Raw genomic sequence first — 14,055 nt, forward strand, 5'->3', positions numbered from 1 at the left:
CATCCTTAGTCCCGCCCACAAAAGTGCTAATTGGCTTCATTGCTTCTCTAACCAAAAATTATCCATTCATAAGAGAATCACAGAACTGGAACACTGATCAGAATTTGGGATGTGGTCAGTGATTCAGAAGTCATTATAGCGTCCAGCTTCAAACCATTGGGTTTTTAAATTGCAAGCTGTGGCATTATAACCACAGCTTCGTTATCTGCCTACTGCATTGAATTATCCACGTTCTCTCGGCCTAAACACTAAACAAGGAAGAAGTTTGACAACATCATGACAACACTGAAGGCATATTGTGTGCAGCATGTTAGCAGCAGCAGCTCTGAGCCCAACACACAATCACTGATTTTGTTATTTAAGTTTTCATTCAATTTCTTATAGGTCAAACATCATACAAAAGAGATCAAACTTTCACACAAACAAATCGACCATATTAAACAAAAATACATAAATTAAAAACAAAAAATGCATATACATGCAAATACACATACAAACCCAAATCCCAGCCCATTAACAGCGCAGCAGAACATTTCCCAACACTAAACACTATGTTCGCAAAGTTAGTATATGATAACATACACTACTGGTCAAAAGTTTTAGAACACACCAACTTTTCCAGAATTTAATTGAAAATGATGCAGTTTAATGTCTCAGTGTACTCTGAAATGAATGCACATTTGCAACATTTAAAATTCTTTATTGAGCATGATAGTGTTTTGAAAGTAAAAAAAGATTTAAAATCACATTTTATGTTGAACTAAAGGACTAAAAAAAGACACAAAATGACCAAAAAAAGACACAAAATGACAAAAAAGACACCTAAAGACACAAAATGACTAAAAAAAAAGACACAAAATGACTTACAAAGACATGAAAAGAATTTAAATGGACAAAATAGCCCAAGACTCCATAGAGTTAAGTTATTATTTATTAATGCTAAACCGAATTCTGCTTTTGATATTCCTGGTGGTGACCCTGACCTGTCTCCCAGTAGGCAGAGCTGGGGGGATTCTGGCAGAGTTTTTCCAAGCCATTCACCCAGTTTTCCTATAACCTCTTTCCAGAAAGGAAAAACCAAAGAGCACTCCCACAGTGAGTGTAAGAAGGTCCCTGCCTGTGCATTACACTTCCCACACAATCACTGATTAAATGTGACGAGTCGCAAAAATACATTTGCAGTGATATAGTTTTTGCAATTGACCTATAGCTAAGCCACACCCCCAAACGCAATGAACCAATCACAGTGCGCATAGCTAACTCAATACACTCGGACACTCTCTGCTTCCACATCCATTGAAATGCATTGGAGTTAGTCCGTTTTCAGTCGTTTTTTTATGTGTTTTTTCTTGAGATTTTAAGTTTAAAATGGTCAAATGTTGACAGTTTGTCCGAGTGAGTGGAGGGGGCGGGGCTTAGCCATAGGTGAATTGTTTAAATGTGAGCCAATCACTTTTAAATTGGCATTTTTCGCTAGATAGTGACTGGTTTTATGCCATCATGGATCTTTGATCGAAACATACTGGCCTTAAAGTTAAAATACTGTGTTTTTATCCTTTGTCAGATGAGATTGTATGTTCCTGTGTCACGTTGAATGGGAGAGCGTTCTCCAGAAGAGCCACCCATTGTAACTCTATCGTGTCTGTTGTCTTGTGTGTCGCAACTAATTTCAAATGAAATGTATGTGAATCTGAAAGAGTTTTGTTGCTTACCGTCACTGTTTTAATCTCTTCTGTCTGTTTTGAAGTGAAGTGATTCAACACGTGGCCCTTCCCCTCACTAACTGTTCTTACATTGTGCAGTCACTTCAGATTCAGCTATTCCTGAATCTCATCAGCCCCAATATCTGTCCAAATGTACATTCATTTCATCATAGACTCCTATACCTCTTTAATATGAGGACTACTTACTAATGGATCTATAAAATTAATCATTTTTCTTGTTTTGTTTTTTTATATCTGCACTCATTATCTAATGTTGTAGGGCAGAACAGCAACATTCCCCACTATAAATGGAAATTTGCACATTTTGCTGCTGTTTGCGATGGGTAGTAACTGATTATTTCTGGCTTGTGGGTCCCTCATAGGGCCAGGTCCTCTCTCACGCTATGAATGGAAGTGCTCCCCAGAGGCCCCTCTCTCCTCCGGCCTACCCTCCTCCACCCACCTCACTCCACACCGGGCTCCAGAGACAGAGCAGGAGTTCAGGTGAGTCACTCCTCTTTTGTTCTTTCTATTTGAGACGAGGACACCTCCATGTTTTAATAGCAATTCTATGGAAATATCATATAAAATCATAAACATGCATGATAAGGGAGGTCATTGTGCATTGAGCTTTTAAAGCTAATCTACTATAATTTGGAATGACTTTCAAGTGCATATAAAATTTAATAAATGATTCTTCAATGTGATAATAAAGTATATTTTAGGGGCATTAGGGGAGCAAAATTCCAAATTCTAGTAGATTACCTCAAAATTTACTGTTCATACATTTACCAAGTATTCAATGTCAAGTTGTTGTATTTTACCACAACTAAGCACAATCACCTCCCTTATTATGCCATAACAAGCATAACTAAATATTAGTTTAGTGATTCACAGGATTGCTAAATCCTAGGAAAAAAAAAGTTTGTACAAAATAGTTTTGAGTTTGTAAAGTCAACGGCAGACTATTTTTTTGAACATACCCTTTTCAACTAATTGCCCAATTTCACAGCCTTAAGAGCTGCATATCATGCATGCTGGGTCTTGTTGGGTTTCTGAGAATCTACTGCACCTACTGGTACCTTGTTTACCATGTAGCAATAAAAAATATACTAAAAACCTGGATTAATCTGGTTAGTCACATTGGACTGCTATTTTATTGAACACTACTGTATATATTTTTTTTCCTTTTCTTTTTTTTCCTTCTTCATTTCTTCATTGTTGGTTTCTTATGTTTTTCATGAGTTTTATTCATGCTTGTTCTGTCAAAGCACTTTGTGAATGCTGTTTTTAAAGATGCTATATAAATAACGGTATTATTATTATTATTACTAGCTACAACACTGCAAAAAAGCCAACTTGTATTTTTTGGCCTAAAACAGTGATTTAAGTTGGTTTAACTTGGAAATATGAATTATTGACATTTAGGGCAATAATGTAAGTTAGCACAACAAAGGAAGCCAGTTGTCTGCTCAAAAACAAGTTGGTGAGTTGTTGTTACTTATATCTTTAAGTTGGGGTTCACAACAAGGGACAATAGTTCTGATAACTCTTATTTCTTTGTTGTGAAATGCGGGAAAGCGGCGAAATTTGGTCATTAGCGAAAGCTAGCAGCTAACTGATGCTAGTGGCTAACTGATGCTAGCGGCTAACTGATGCTAGCGGCTAACTGATGCTAGCGGCGCTGCTTGTTACAGCTACAAGAGTAGCCATTAGCGTATCAATGCTAACTCAAAATTGTGGTCGCAACATTAGCTGACATTTCATAGCGGCATTACAATCGTGCCAATTCAGCACATTGCAGAAGTTAGCAGAAGTAAGGATTAAAAGTTATTACAATGTAAAATTATAAGTTAGTACAACTTACAGTTGAGTTGACAAAAATCTGAATTAAGAGTTGAGCAAACTCAAAAACAAAACTTAAAATATTTAGTTTAATTGTCCAACTTAGAATTTTATCGAAGTTTGTTGCCTTGAAATTTTGAGTTCACCCAACTTTTCTTTTTTTGCAGTGAACTAACAGCGTTTCTTTCTCTTTTCTCCCCTTTTTCCCTCGTCACATCCAGAGGGCAGCGAGTCAGTAATCAGAGAGTCGGTGGTGTCTGGCCACACCAGCGTCAGCAGCACTGTGCCCATCGCCCGCTTCTCAGAAGAAGAGAAGAAGGTGTCCATTATTAAAGCTCCTCATTACGAGGGCATCGGCCCAGTGGACGACACTGGCATCCCTATCGCCATCCGCACGGTGAGCTCAAACACACACACACACACACACACACACAGCTGAACACGTCGGTGTGAGGTACTGTAGCGCTGCACAGGAGTTTCTTTTGACCCATTTTTTGTTGTCTTGATATGTGATCAGGCTCGTGAGAGGGGATTACTTTCGGCTGTCAGCAGCTTTTGACCCCATATTAAAAAGCCCTTTCTGTCTCGCTTTCACCATCTCTGTATCTCTTTTGACTCTCCCTCTGCGTGCCAGTTATAAAGATGAGCTCAGACAAGGTCTTTGCTTCAGCGCTGCAAGGTCCTCGCTGCTTACAAAGTGTCTGTCTAGTGTGTTATCTCTGTTAAGGCCTTTTTTTTTTCGCGTATTAACACTTCAGTTGGTTATCCGTTTCTTGAGGAGCGACACTTAAAGTCAAACATGTTCAACTACAGAATGAGAGAGCCAGAGAGAAAGTTACGGGAAAGAATGAGAGTCAGGCAATAAAAGTAAAAGAGAAAAGGTGGAAAGAAAAATGCTGGAAAGAAGAAAAACAGATGCTCCTAGCAAAATAAAATCAAAACAAAGTTGCATTGCATAGTATCAACATTCCTCCAGCCAAATGATACCTGCATTTGATCCTTTTTGTACCTGTGCAGAGGAAAAAAAATACTATCAGCGCTGCAAGGTCCTCGCTGCTTACAAAGTGTCTGTCTAGTGTGTTATCTCTGTTAAGGCCTTTTTTTTTCGAGTATTAACACTTCAGTTGGTTATCCGTTTCTTGAGGAGCGACATTTAAAGTCAAACATGTTCAACTACAGAATGAGAGAGCCAGAGAGAAAGTTACGGGAAAGAATGAGAGTCAGGCAATAAAAGTAAAAGAGAAAAGGTGGAAAGAAAAAATGCTGGAAAGAAGAAAAACAGATGCTCCTTGTTGTGAGCGGACAAACATTTTTGTGGGCACTTTATTTGGTAGCCATGGAGAATGAAGTGGTAATTGGCCCGTCTCTCGGCCGTGCCAATGTTACATGCTTGGTCACACACACTCCTTCACTGTGGAGCCAAAAATGCCTCTTCTCTGACCAGAGTCCAGACACAGTGTTTAGCGCAACTGAATAAAGGGAGGATTAAGTCTCTCTGCCATTTGATAGCTCTTTTTTGAAGTGGCTGTTAGATCTATACTGTGTACACAAAGACACACATACCAGGGTCCCTTCTGGATTTTCCAGGCAGAGCACCAGGAGCTCCCACTTTGGTTTTGTAGCAACATGGCTTGTGTATCCTCTGTGCTGCGAAACCAAACCTGCTGACATTGATTCCTGAAAGCAGACACAATCATCACAATCAATTCTGCAAAACACATTTGCAAACTAGTACCAAAACAAACTGCAATAGTAAAATATCAAGTATCTGATCTGTTATGCCATTTTCTTGCTTTGTTGACTACATGTTTGGATATTATGGCAATTTATATACACTGCAAAAAAGCCAACTTGTATTTTTTGGCCTAAAACAGTGATTTAATTTGGTAAAACTTGGAAATATAAATTACTGACATTTAGGGCAAAAGTTAGCACAACAAAGGAAGCCAGTTGTCTGCTCAAAAACAAGTTGGTGAGTTGTTGTTACTTATATCTTTAAGTTGGGGTTCACAACAAGGGACAATAGTTCTGATAACTCTTATTTCTTTGTTGTGAAATGCGGGAAAGCGGTGAAATTTGGTCATTAGCGAAAGCTAGCGGCTAACTGATGCTAGCGGCTAACGGATGCTAGCGGCTAACGGATGCTAGCGGCTTACTGATGCTAGCGGCGCTGCTTGTTACAGCTACAAGAGTAGCCATTAGTGTATCAATGCTAACTCAAAATTGTGGTCGCAACATTAGCTGACATAGAGTTGAGCAAAAACCAAACTTAAAATATTTAGTTTAATTGTCCAACTTAAAATTTTATCGAAGTTTGTTGCCTTGAAATTTTGAGTTCACCCGAATTTTCTTTTTTCGCAGTGTAGTAAGTATGTTTAAAGCTAAAACATCCACTGTACACACATTCAGATTGATGATGGATTATACTGTTTTGTTCACGTTGTTGTACTTTTTTTTGTTGTAAATTGATAAAATAGCCAAAAAGAATGGATTGATTGATGGGATAAGTCAGAGTGAAACAGACTCTTTATCTTCTGAAATGTGACCTATTCTCACGCAAAACAGGATATGTACATGAGGTAATAGTTATGAGAGGGACTTAAATCAAATTCTTTGATTTGATTAGATTGTCCAACAGTGGGCGTGGTCTAGAAAATAGGAGGTGAAACCCTCGTCTTTTGACATTATTTTGGAAAAAATATGTGCAGTAGTTAACAGCTAAAACAAATAAGATGAAAATATGATTCCGTTCGAGAGAGATTACAATGCCTGAATGCATCAATTAGACTGCAAGAAAATTTTTATTGTAGAAAAAGTAGATCTATGCAAGACATATGGAGGGTGTCTCATACGATGAGTCTTTGTAAATAATTTATTCATGCCTCAGCATAAGTTAAATTCTCTTTGATTGAAATGTGGATCTCTAGGAAGGCTGAGAGTGTGTTTTTCTCTCCTCAGTAAGTGCTCAGTCCCATAAAACAGCAGCAGCCCAGTCTAATCTCTAACTTCAGCTATGCAGTTTATGTTGCATTTCGCACTACATAAATCTTTATGATTATTTCTCTCTCCGCAGACGGTGGATAGACCGAAGGATTGGTACAAAACAATGTTCAAACAGATCCACAAGGTTCACAAAGCAGGTAAGTCTGTACTGAATCACACTGAAAGGCAGAAAAACCCCATCATTTTATGTGATTCGTCAGACATTATGAAAGGAATTGGCCAAGCATGCATACTTTGTGTGTGTGTGTGTGTGTGTGTGTGTGTGTGTTTGTGTGTATCTTTGTGTGTGTGTGCATGTCGGTTCTTGTTAAGCCAAAAGACCCAGAGAACCTCAGAGCCAGAACTCATTAGATGAGAGCAAGAGAGTCTGGAGAGGAGGCGGAATTGAGAGAAACCTTGAATAGACACAGAGCTGTCCTGGGAAATCTGCTCTAATTTTATGGGCTTGACAATATCACACAGTCAGTTCAAAGCTTGTTTGTTCTAAACTGCTCAGGCTTCTTCTACTGCAGCACAAACACACACAATCACACACTATTTCATGATTGAGTGTGCCTAAAAGCATCCACAGGCCTGTGATTATGTTTTTGATATATCTCGCAGAGTTCCCATGACTCTCTGAATATTCAGATATTCTCCAAAGCAATATGTCAGTTCCATCAAAGTCTTTCTTTTGAGTAACCCCTTGTAGGCTTGTAGAGTCTAAAAAACTGCAGTTTCGTCACAGAAAACAGCAGCTTTGAATTATAGCCAGAATCAAATACACAGTTATGACAAAATATGGTTAATGCACTGCGTCTGTGAGGTGCTACAACTGGGACAAAGTGAGGTGTTATATATTGTAGAGGTGGGGGAAAAATCAATACAGCATAGTATTGCAATTTTTTGCGTGGCAATATTATATCCATACATGGTCGGCAAGTATCGATATATAGCAATCCAATGGAATGTATCAGGCCCGCTTTTAGGAAGATACTGGAGATATTGGTATCATAGTCAAGACGGATTTCAGAATAAAGGCCTTCTATAAGAAGTGAGGAGCATTTATGGGTACAAGTCAGGAACCGGCCTACCTTACATATCTCAAGGGTGCTGAGTCTAAAAAAAATGGTTCCCAAAATGAACATTTGAGTTTTTGACCTTCTAATTTGTATCAAATGGCCACCAAATTGCCCATCTTGCTCAGTCATTGGACCATTTCCCCTTAGTTTTTTTGTAAGTAGGCAATCAAAGATGAGGAAATTATGTTTCTAGATCTATAGTCTAGGGTCAGAGCAAGAATATAGTGGAGGCTCAGTGTCTTTTTTTATGTATATATATATATATATGCAAAATACCAACTGGAACATTTAAAAGTGATATTGATGTAATATTTATGTCGGCCTTAAAAAATGACACAAATAATGCTTAATTTCACCTTAAAAGTTGGTATTTTGCAACTTTTTGCAACATAAAAAAGACACTGAGCCTCCACTATATTCTTGCTCTGACCCTAGACTATAGATCTAGAAACATAATTTCCTCATCTTTGATTGCCTACTTACAAAAAAACTAAGGGGAAATGGTCCAACGACTGAGCAAGATGGGCAAATTGGCCTCCATTATGATATGCAAATGAGAAGGTCAAAAACTCAAAATTTCGCTTGGGAACCATTTTTTTTTATTCAGCACCCTTGAAATAAGTAAAGTAGGCCGGTTCCTGACTTGTACCCATAAATGCTCCTCACTTTCACTTTTTGGACCATTCAGTCTAGACTATCATATGAAACTAGAAGATCTAAGGGATCTATAGGCAATAACCAAATATGTCTGGATATTGTGTTGGGAAGTCTCCGAAACAATGCTGGAAAGTTAGGCTGTTTTTGTGGTGTTCCATGGTGATTTTCAAAGTGGTCATGTGACCTGACGTCATGCTATCTCGATGAAAATAGTCTCGTTGGGTTCCCACAAGAATTTTCTGTATTCTATTTGACGAAACAATTCTTAATTTAATTTAATTTTGTGGACACAAAATGCAGTTTAATCGCAATATACTGTATCGCAAAATCAGTGGCGGTTCTAGACCATTTTTACTGTGGGGGCCAAGGAGGGGCCAGTGTTTAATCAGAGTTTAGTTCACATTAGCACATGAAAGAATGGCAAAGATGATATTTAAGCATTCAAAATCTTTGAATGTCTTGAAAAAGACACAAAATGACCAAAAAAGACACAAAATGAGAAGACAGAATAACCAAAAAAAACCCCACAGAAGACATAAAAATGACAAAAAAAGACAGAAAATAACTAAAAAAGACACAACAACAGACACAAAATTACCAAAAAAAGAAACAAAATGACTTACAAAGACATTAAAAGGATTCAAAAATGGACAAAATAGCCCTTTAAGACTCCATAGAGTTAAACTATTATACAATGTTCACATTCTAGGTTCCTTTTGTGTACAATGAGATATTGTTTGAACAAAAAAAAGGTTAGAATTGTTCCATTGTTTATCGTTATAAATTGACCATTTTATTATTAATTTGACACAGGGCCTGTGTAGAACCGCCACTGCGCAAAATGCTTAAAATCGCAATAATATTGTATGGTGACTTTGGTGATTCCCACCTCTAATATATCGTCAAAAGAAGAATGTAAAATGTCTGTCGTACACATTTATACATTTTACACACACGTATACTTTTCCTATATCATTTCTATTGCTGTGGTCGAAACCAGCTGCTGCAGTGAGTCACTGCAATATTTGTGCCTTTGGGCCGAACAGCATGCAGCAGGTAAAGCTCGCTCTCTGTTGACTACATTCAAGAAAATGAAAAAAAAGAGAGGTCAGAGGTGTTTATTTTGCTGTGAGCAAATAAAGTGTTTACTTGTTATACAGTGTCGAGTGTGTGGTTTGGATGAGCAGTTCTCGAGAAAGCTGCGAGCAAGAAAACTCAAAAGAAAGAGTTCTTGGAAAGACAATTGTAAACTGTTGTTAGAGTCATGCTGACCTTGTGGATGAACAGAGGGAAAGTGGTTTATGCTGCTTGGGTGGTTTCTATACAGTACTTCTCTCTGCTGTGAAAAATGGTCACTATTGGAAATTACTTTGTAACTGCCTGTATTAAAGCTGACTAAAGATGCTGTTCTCCCAGGAGACGAAGCTACACACTTGTTCCATCTTGTACCATATAGAGCAGTAGTTCTCAACCTTTTTGAGTCGCTACCCCCAATTTAACATGCATGTTGTCCGCGAACCCCGCTCACTTTATATTTTATTGTTACTTTTAATCTAAGTCCTTTGCTATCAGTTTAAAGGTCCATTCTGACCTCCTGAGTGTGTAACAGTCAGCTTCAAGCCAGAGACTCCTTGGAAAGTAACAACTTGATACTTTGGGATTTGTCAGAAAAGACACAAAATGACCCAAAAAAGAATCAAATTGACCACAAAATGACACAAAATGATCAAAAAATTACATAAAATTAAGCAAAAAAGGACTCAAATTGACCCCCAAATGACAAAAAATGTCCACAAAAAGACACAAATTGACCAAAAAGACACAAATTGACCATAAAAAGACACAAAATGGCCCAAAAAAGAAACAAAATGACCCAAAAAAAGGAAACAAAATGACACAAATTCACCAGAAAGGAAACAACATGACCCAAAAAAGACACAAATTGACAAAAAAAGAAACAAAATGACCAAAAAAGACACAAAATGACCAAAAAATACACAAAATTACCAAAAAAAAGACATTAAATGACCAAAAATACTAGAACACATGAACACTTCAACACAGTGGAGACAGAGCTGACTTCCAAAATGATTTGGCGACTCCCAGAAATCATCTCGCGACCCCAATTGGGGTCCCGACCCTAAGGTTGAGAATAGCTGCCATAAAGTATGTTTGCAGCCCAATCAGTCTTTGTTCCTTTCCTTCACAGATGATGACTATTCTGACACGTACAATGCAACATATGCTGTCATAAACAATGGTGAGAGATGTTGTACGTCTCATCCAATAATACATTTCTTTCCTCTTGTCCGGCTCGCTTTGCCTCATTACTTCTCGCTCCGTGTCTCCTCTGTCCTGTCCTTAACAGACGAGTACGGCCTGACCTCCAACCCCGCCACCATGGCCCACCCGGCGCCAAGGACACATACGTACAGGCCGCTCGCCAAAAGCCCCTCGGACAACGGAGGACACCCGGGCCCTCGGGAGCCTTCGCCGTCCCCGGTGCCGCCACCGCCTCCACCCATGCCATCCCTCCTCCAGCTGAGGGCCAGAGACAGCGACCGGGAGAGGGACTCGCCTGACACGTAAGAGGAGCTTTCTCATCTCTTTTCAAATCAAATCAAATCAACTTTATTTATAGAGCCCTTTAAGACAGTGTTAGCTGATACATAGTGCTGTACATGGCAGGACAAACCAACAATAAAAACAATAAAAACAAAGAACAAGCAAAAACAACTAAAACAAAGCGAGTCTCATGCTGGGTAAAACAAAAAACAGTAAATAAAAGTAGGTTTTAAAATTAATCTCAATTTTAAAATTAATCTTAATTTTAAAAAGCCACAAAGAACAAATAAAAACAAAACATAAAACAGAGCAAAGGCTCATATTTTATTAGATTAGATTAGATTTTTATCTGTCATTGCACAGAAATACAATGAAATTCAATGCACTCACGTACTGGACTCATAAAAAAAAGCATAATAAATAGTAAATAACAAGATACATCCTTATCATCTCATCTCAATAAATAGTAAATAGAAAAGATACATTCTCATTCTCTCAGCACTTAGTATATTCATGTCATTTTTTTTAAACATGTGTTTATTAGATTTTTGCTTGCAGATTACAGCTAGTCAAACAAGACATTATTACATGCAACAAAGCAAACTTTTTCTCCCTATTCTCCCTCCCATCCCCTCTTCCCCTCTCCAAATAAGTATAAGAAAAACACGGTAAACCTATAAAAAAAAAGATGTAAATAAAGCAAAAATTAAATAAAAATAAATAAATAAAAGTAAATAAAAAACATACATACATAAAAATAAAGAAAAAACAACAACAAAACATATATATATATATATATATATATATACATATATATATATATATATATATATATATATATACACACATTTAAATGTAGTTATATAGACAAATACTGAAAATAGTTATAACACTGACAGATTTCAAGGGTGTCTCTCAAAGCATCATCACCAAATAAACATTATACTCCCTCAGAGCCTATATTCATGTCATTTAATTATTAATTTACACCTTCTTTGTTATACAATCCTGGCTTTCAATTACGACTGTACAAGCAATCTAAATGAAATCGAATCCCGTTTTTCTTGTACATGAACTAATAAATGTGATGGATTATTCATTTTAGGGCCGTACCGAATGTCCTTTTTTTTCTCCCTTTTTTTTTTTTTTACATTTAAAGCTCCTGGTCAGGTTTTTTAATGAAGCTTCAATGCTCAAAACAGTCATGATTGGTCTTTCCATTGTCCTTCCACTCTTAGTTCAGAGGTTAGATGTGAAATATGCTGACTCTGCACAACATTTCTTTCCTCTGTGGTTGCTTGTGAAAACTGCTGCTCGGCCGGCAGTTCTTTCTTCATAGGCAGACAATAAAATTAGCAAAATAAAATGCTAAAAAGCTCTCAAAATAAAACTCTAAAAGGAGATGTTCTCAGCTTATAGCTGATATATTTGTTCAAATATATCAAAAACCCTGGTGCAGCTTTTAACCATTTGTTCTGAATTTGCCTCAAACCGCTTACGATCACATACATGTGATGATGGAACAGCAATCATTGTACAGAAACATATTCAGCAATAGCAGAATCAATACAATAACCTATTTACCTGAGACCTGGAATATTTGTTTAATAACTATTATGCCCAATTTTGCCTAATGTCGCTAATTTGCATAATAGCTACATTTATATCTATTGTGTGTGTGTGTGTGTGTGTGTGTGTGCGCGTGTGTGTGTGTGTGTGTGTGTGTGTGTGTGCATGTGTGTGTGTGTGTGTGTGTGTGTGTGTGTGTGTGTGTGTGTGTGTATGTGTGTGTGTGTGTGTGTGTGTGTGTGTGTGTGTGTGTATGTATGTGTGTATGTATGTATGTGTGTGTGCGTGTGTGTGTGTGTCTGTGTATGTATGTATGTATGTACGTGTGTGCGTGTGTGTGTATGTATGTATGTATGTGTGTATGTATGTGTGTGTGTGTGTGTGTGTGTGTGTGTGTGTGTATGTGTGTGTATGTATGTGTGTATGCATGTATATATGTATGTGTGTGTGTGTATGTGTGTGTGTGTATGTGTGTATGTGTGTGTGTATCTATGTATGTATGTATGTGTGTATGCTATATTGAAATTCACACTTTTTTATATAATTGTAAATAAATGTGGGCAGTAAGGGTTTAAATAATGGTTTAGAACTCAGATGACAATGTTATGAATGATGCTTCAGACAATTCGATTCATTTATTTATAATTTATGCGTATTTTGTCAACTGTGTTTTTTAGAGCCACCTTAAATTATATTAGCTTATAAAGTGCCATTTAATATTATATTAGTTTTAAATGTGGTTTAATATATCGTTGAATGATTTAACTTGGTGTCAGGCTCTTTTCTAACAAACCTGTTTTTATTTTTCTTGCACCAGGAATGAATGGGGACCTCCCAATAGGAAAGTGGACACACGAAAGTACCGTGCAGAGCCGAAGAGTATTTTTGAGTACGAGCCTGGGAAGTCCTCCATCCTGGAGCACGAAAGACCAGTAAGTATATTTAAAAATGTGCTCTCATTTCATTATAATCAGTTCTGACACTGACCTGTTAAAACCCACTTGGCAGCCATCACCACATTACTGCCGTCCATTACGTTTGATTAACCTGTGAGGTCGCTCTGGAATCAGCTCAGGCTGTTAAAATTTATTCTTTTTAACATTTAGAAGACGTGATGTGTGCTTCCCTAGCTGGCTTCTTCATATTTCTATAATACTGTGACAGGGAAGTGATTCCTGTAATTATTGTTGCTGTTATTGTTCAGGAAAACAATCATCATGCTGCTTTTCTTGCTTCACCTTGATGCTAAAAAAGAAGCTTAATTTCTATAAAAGGGAACAACAGCTTTTAATCGGGATGAATTTCTTTTTGGGCTTCTACATCCTCAAATAAAAACACAAAATACCTTTTTGGCATACTGAGTGTAGCTGCTAAAAAAGCTATAACAAGGAAATGGCTCAAGCCAGACAGCCCATCTATAGACGAGTGGTATGACATCATCTGTGAAATTTTTGTAATGGAAAGAATCACTTTCTCAGTGAGGCTTCAAAAAGCAAAATTTGAGGAAATCTGGGAGAAGTGGAGATTTTACATCGCCCCGAAACGCCCTTCTTTTGTTTAATATTGTGTAACTTTCTTTAAAAAAAATGTTTTAATCTTTTTTTTTTTTTTACTTCTTACTGTAGATCAGGGGTGTCAAACTCAAATACACA

General features: G+C 37.4%; 1 protein-coding gene across 1 annotated transcript in view; it reads left to right on the forward strand.

Moving 5' to 3' along the window:
* sorbs2a (sorbin and SH3 domain containing 2a) overlaps positions 1–14,055 on the forward strand; it is an 83,017-nt gene that overhangs the window by 35,330 nt on the left and 33,632 nt on the right. Inside the window, exons 7-12 of the mRNA XM_059343060.1 lie at positions 2,087–2,207; positions 3,770–3,945; positions 6,622–6,688; positions 10,479–10,529; positions 10,638–10,854; positions 13,221–13,335. Of these exons, the coding sequence (XP_059199043.1) occupies positions 2,087–2,207; positions 3,770–3,945; positions 6,622–6,688; positions 10,479–10,529; positions 10,638–10,854; positions 13,221–13,335 (747 nt within the window). The remainder of the gene's footprint in view (positions 1–2,086; positions 2,208–3,769; positions 3,946–6,621; positions 6,689–10,478; positions 10,530–10,637; positions 10,855–13,220; positions 13,336–14,055) is intronic.

This window comes from Centropristis striata, chromosome 1 (genome assembly GCF_030273125.1).
Source record: "Centropristis striata isolate RG_2023a ecotype Rhode Island chromosome 1, C.striata_1.0, whole genome shotgun sequence".
In the NCBI taxonomy this organism is placed as follows: domain Eukaryota; kingdom Metazoa; phylum Chordata; class Actinopteri; order Perciformes; family Serranidae; genus Centropristis; species Centropristis striata.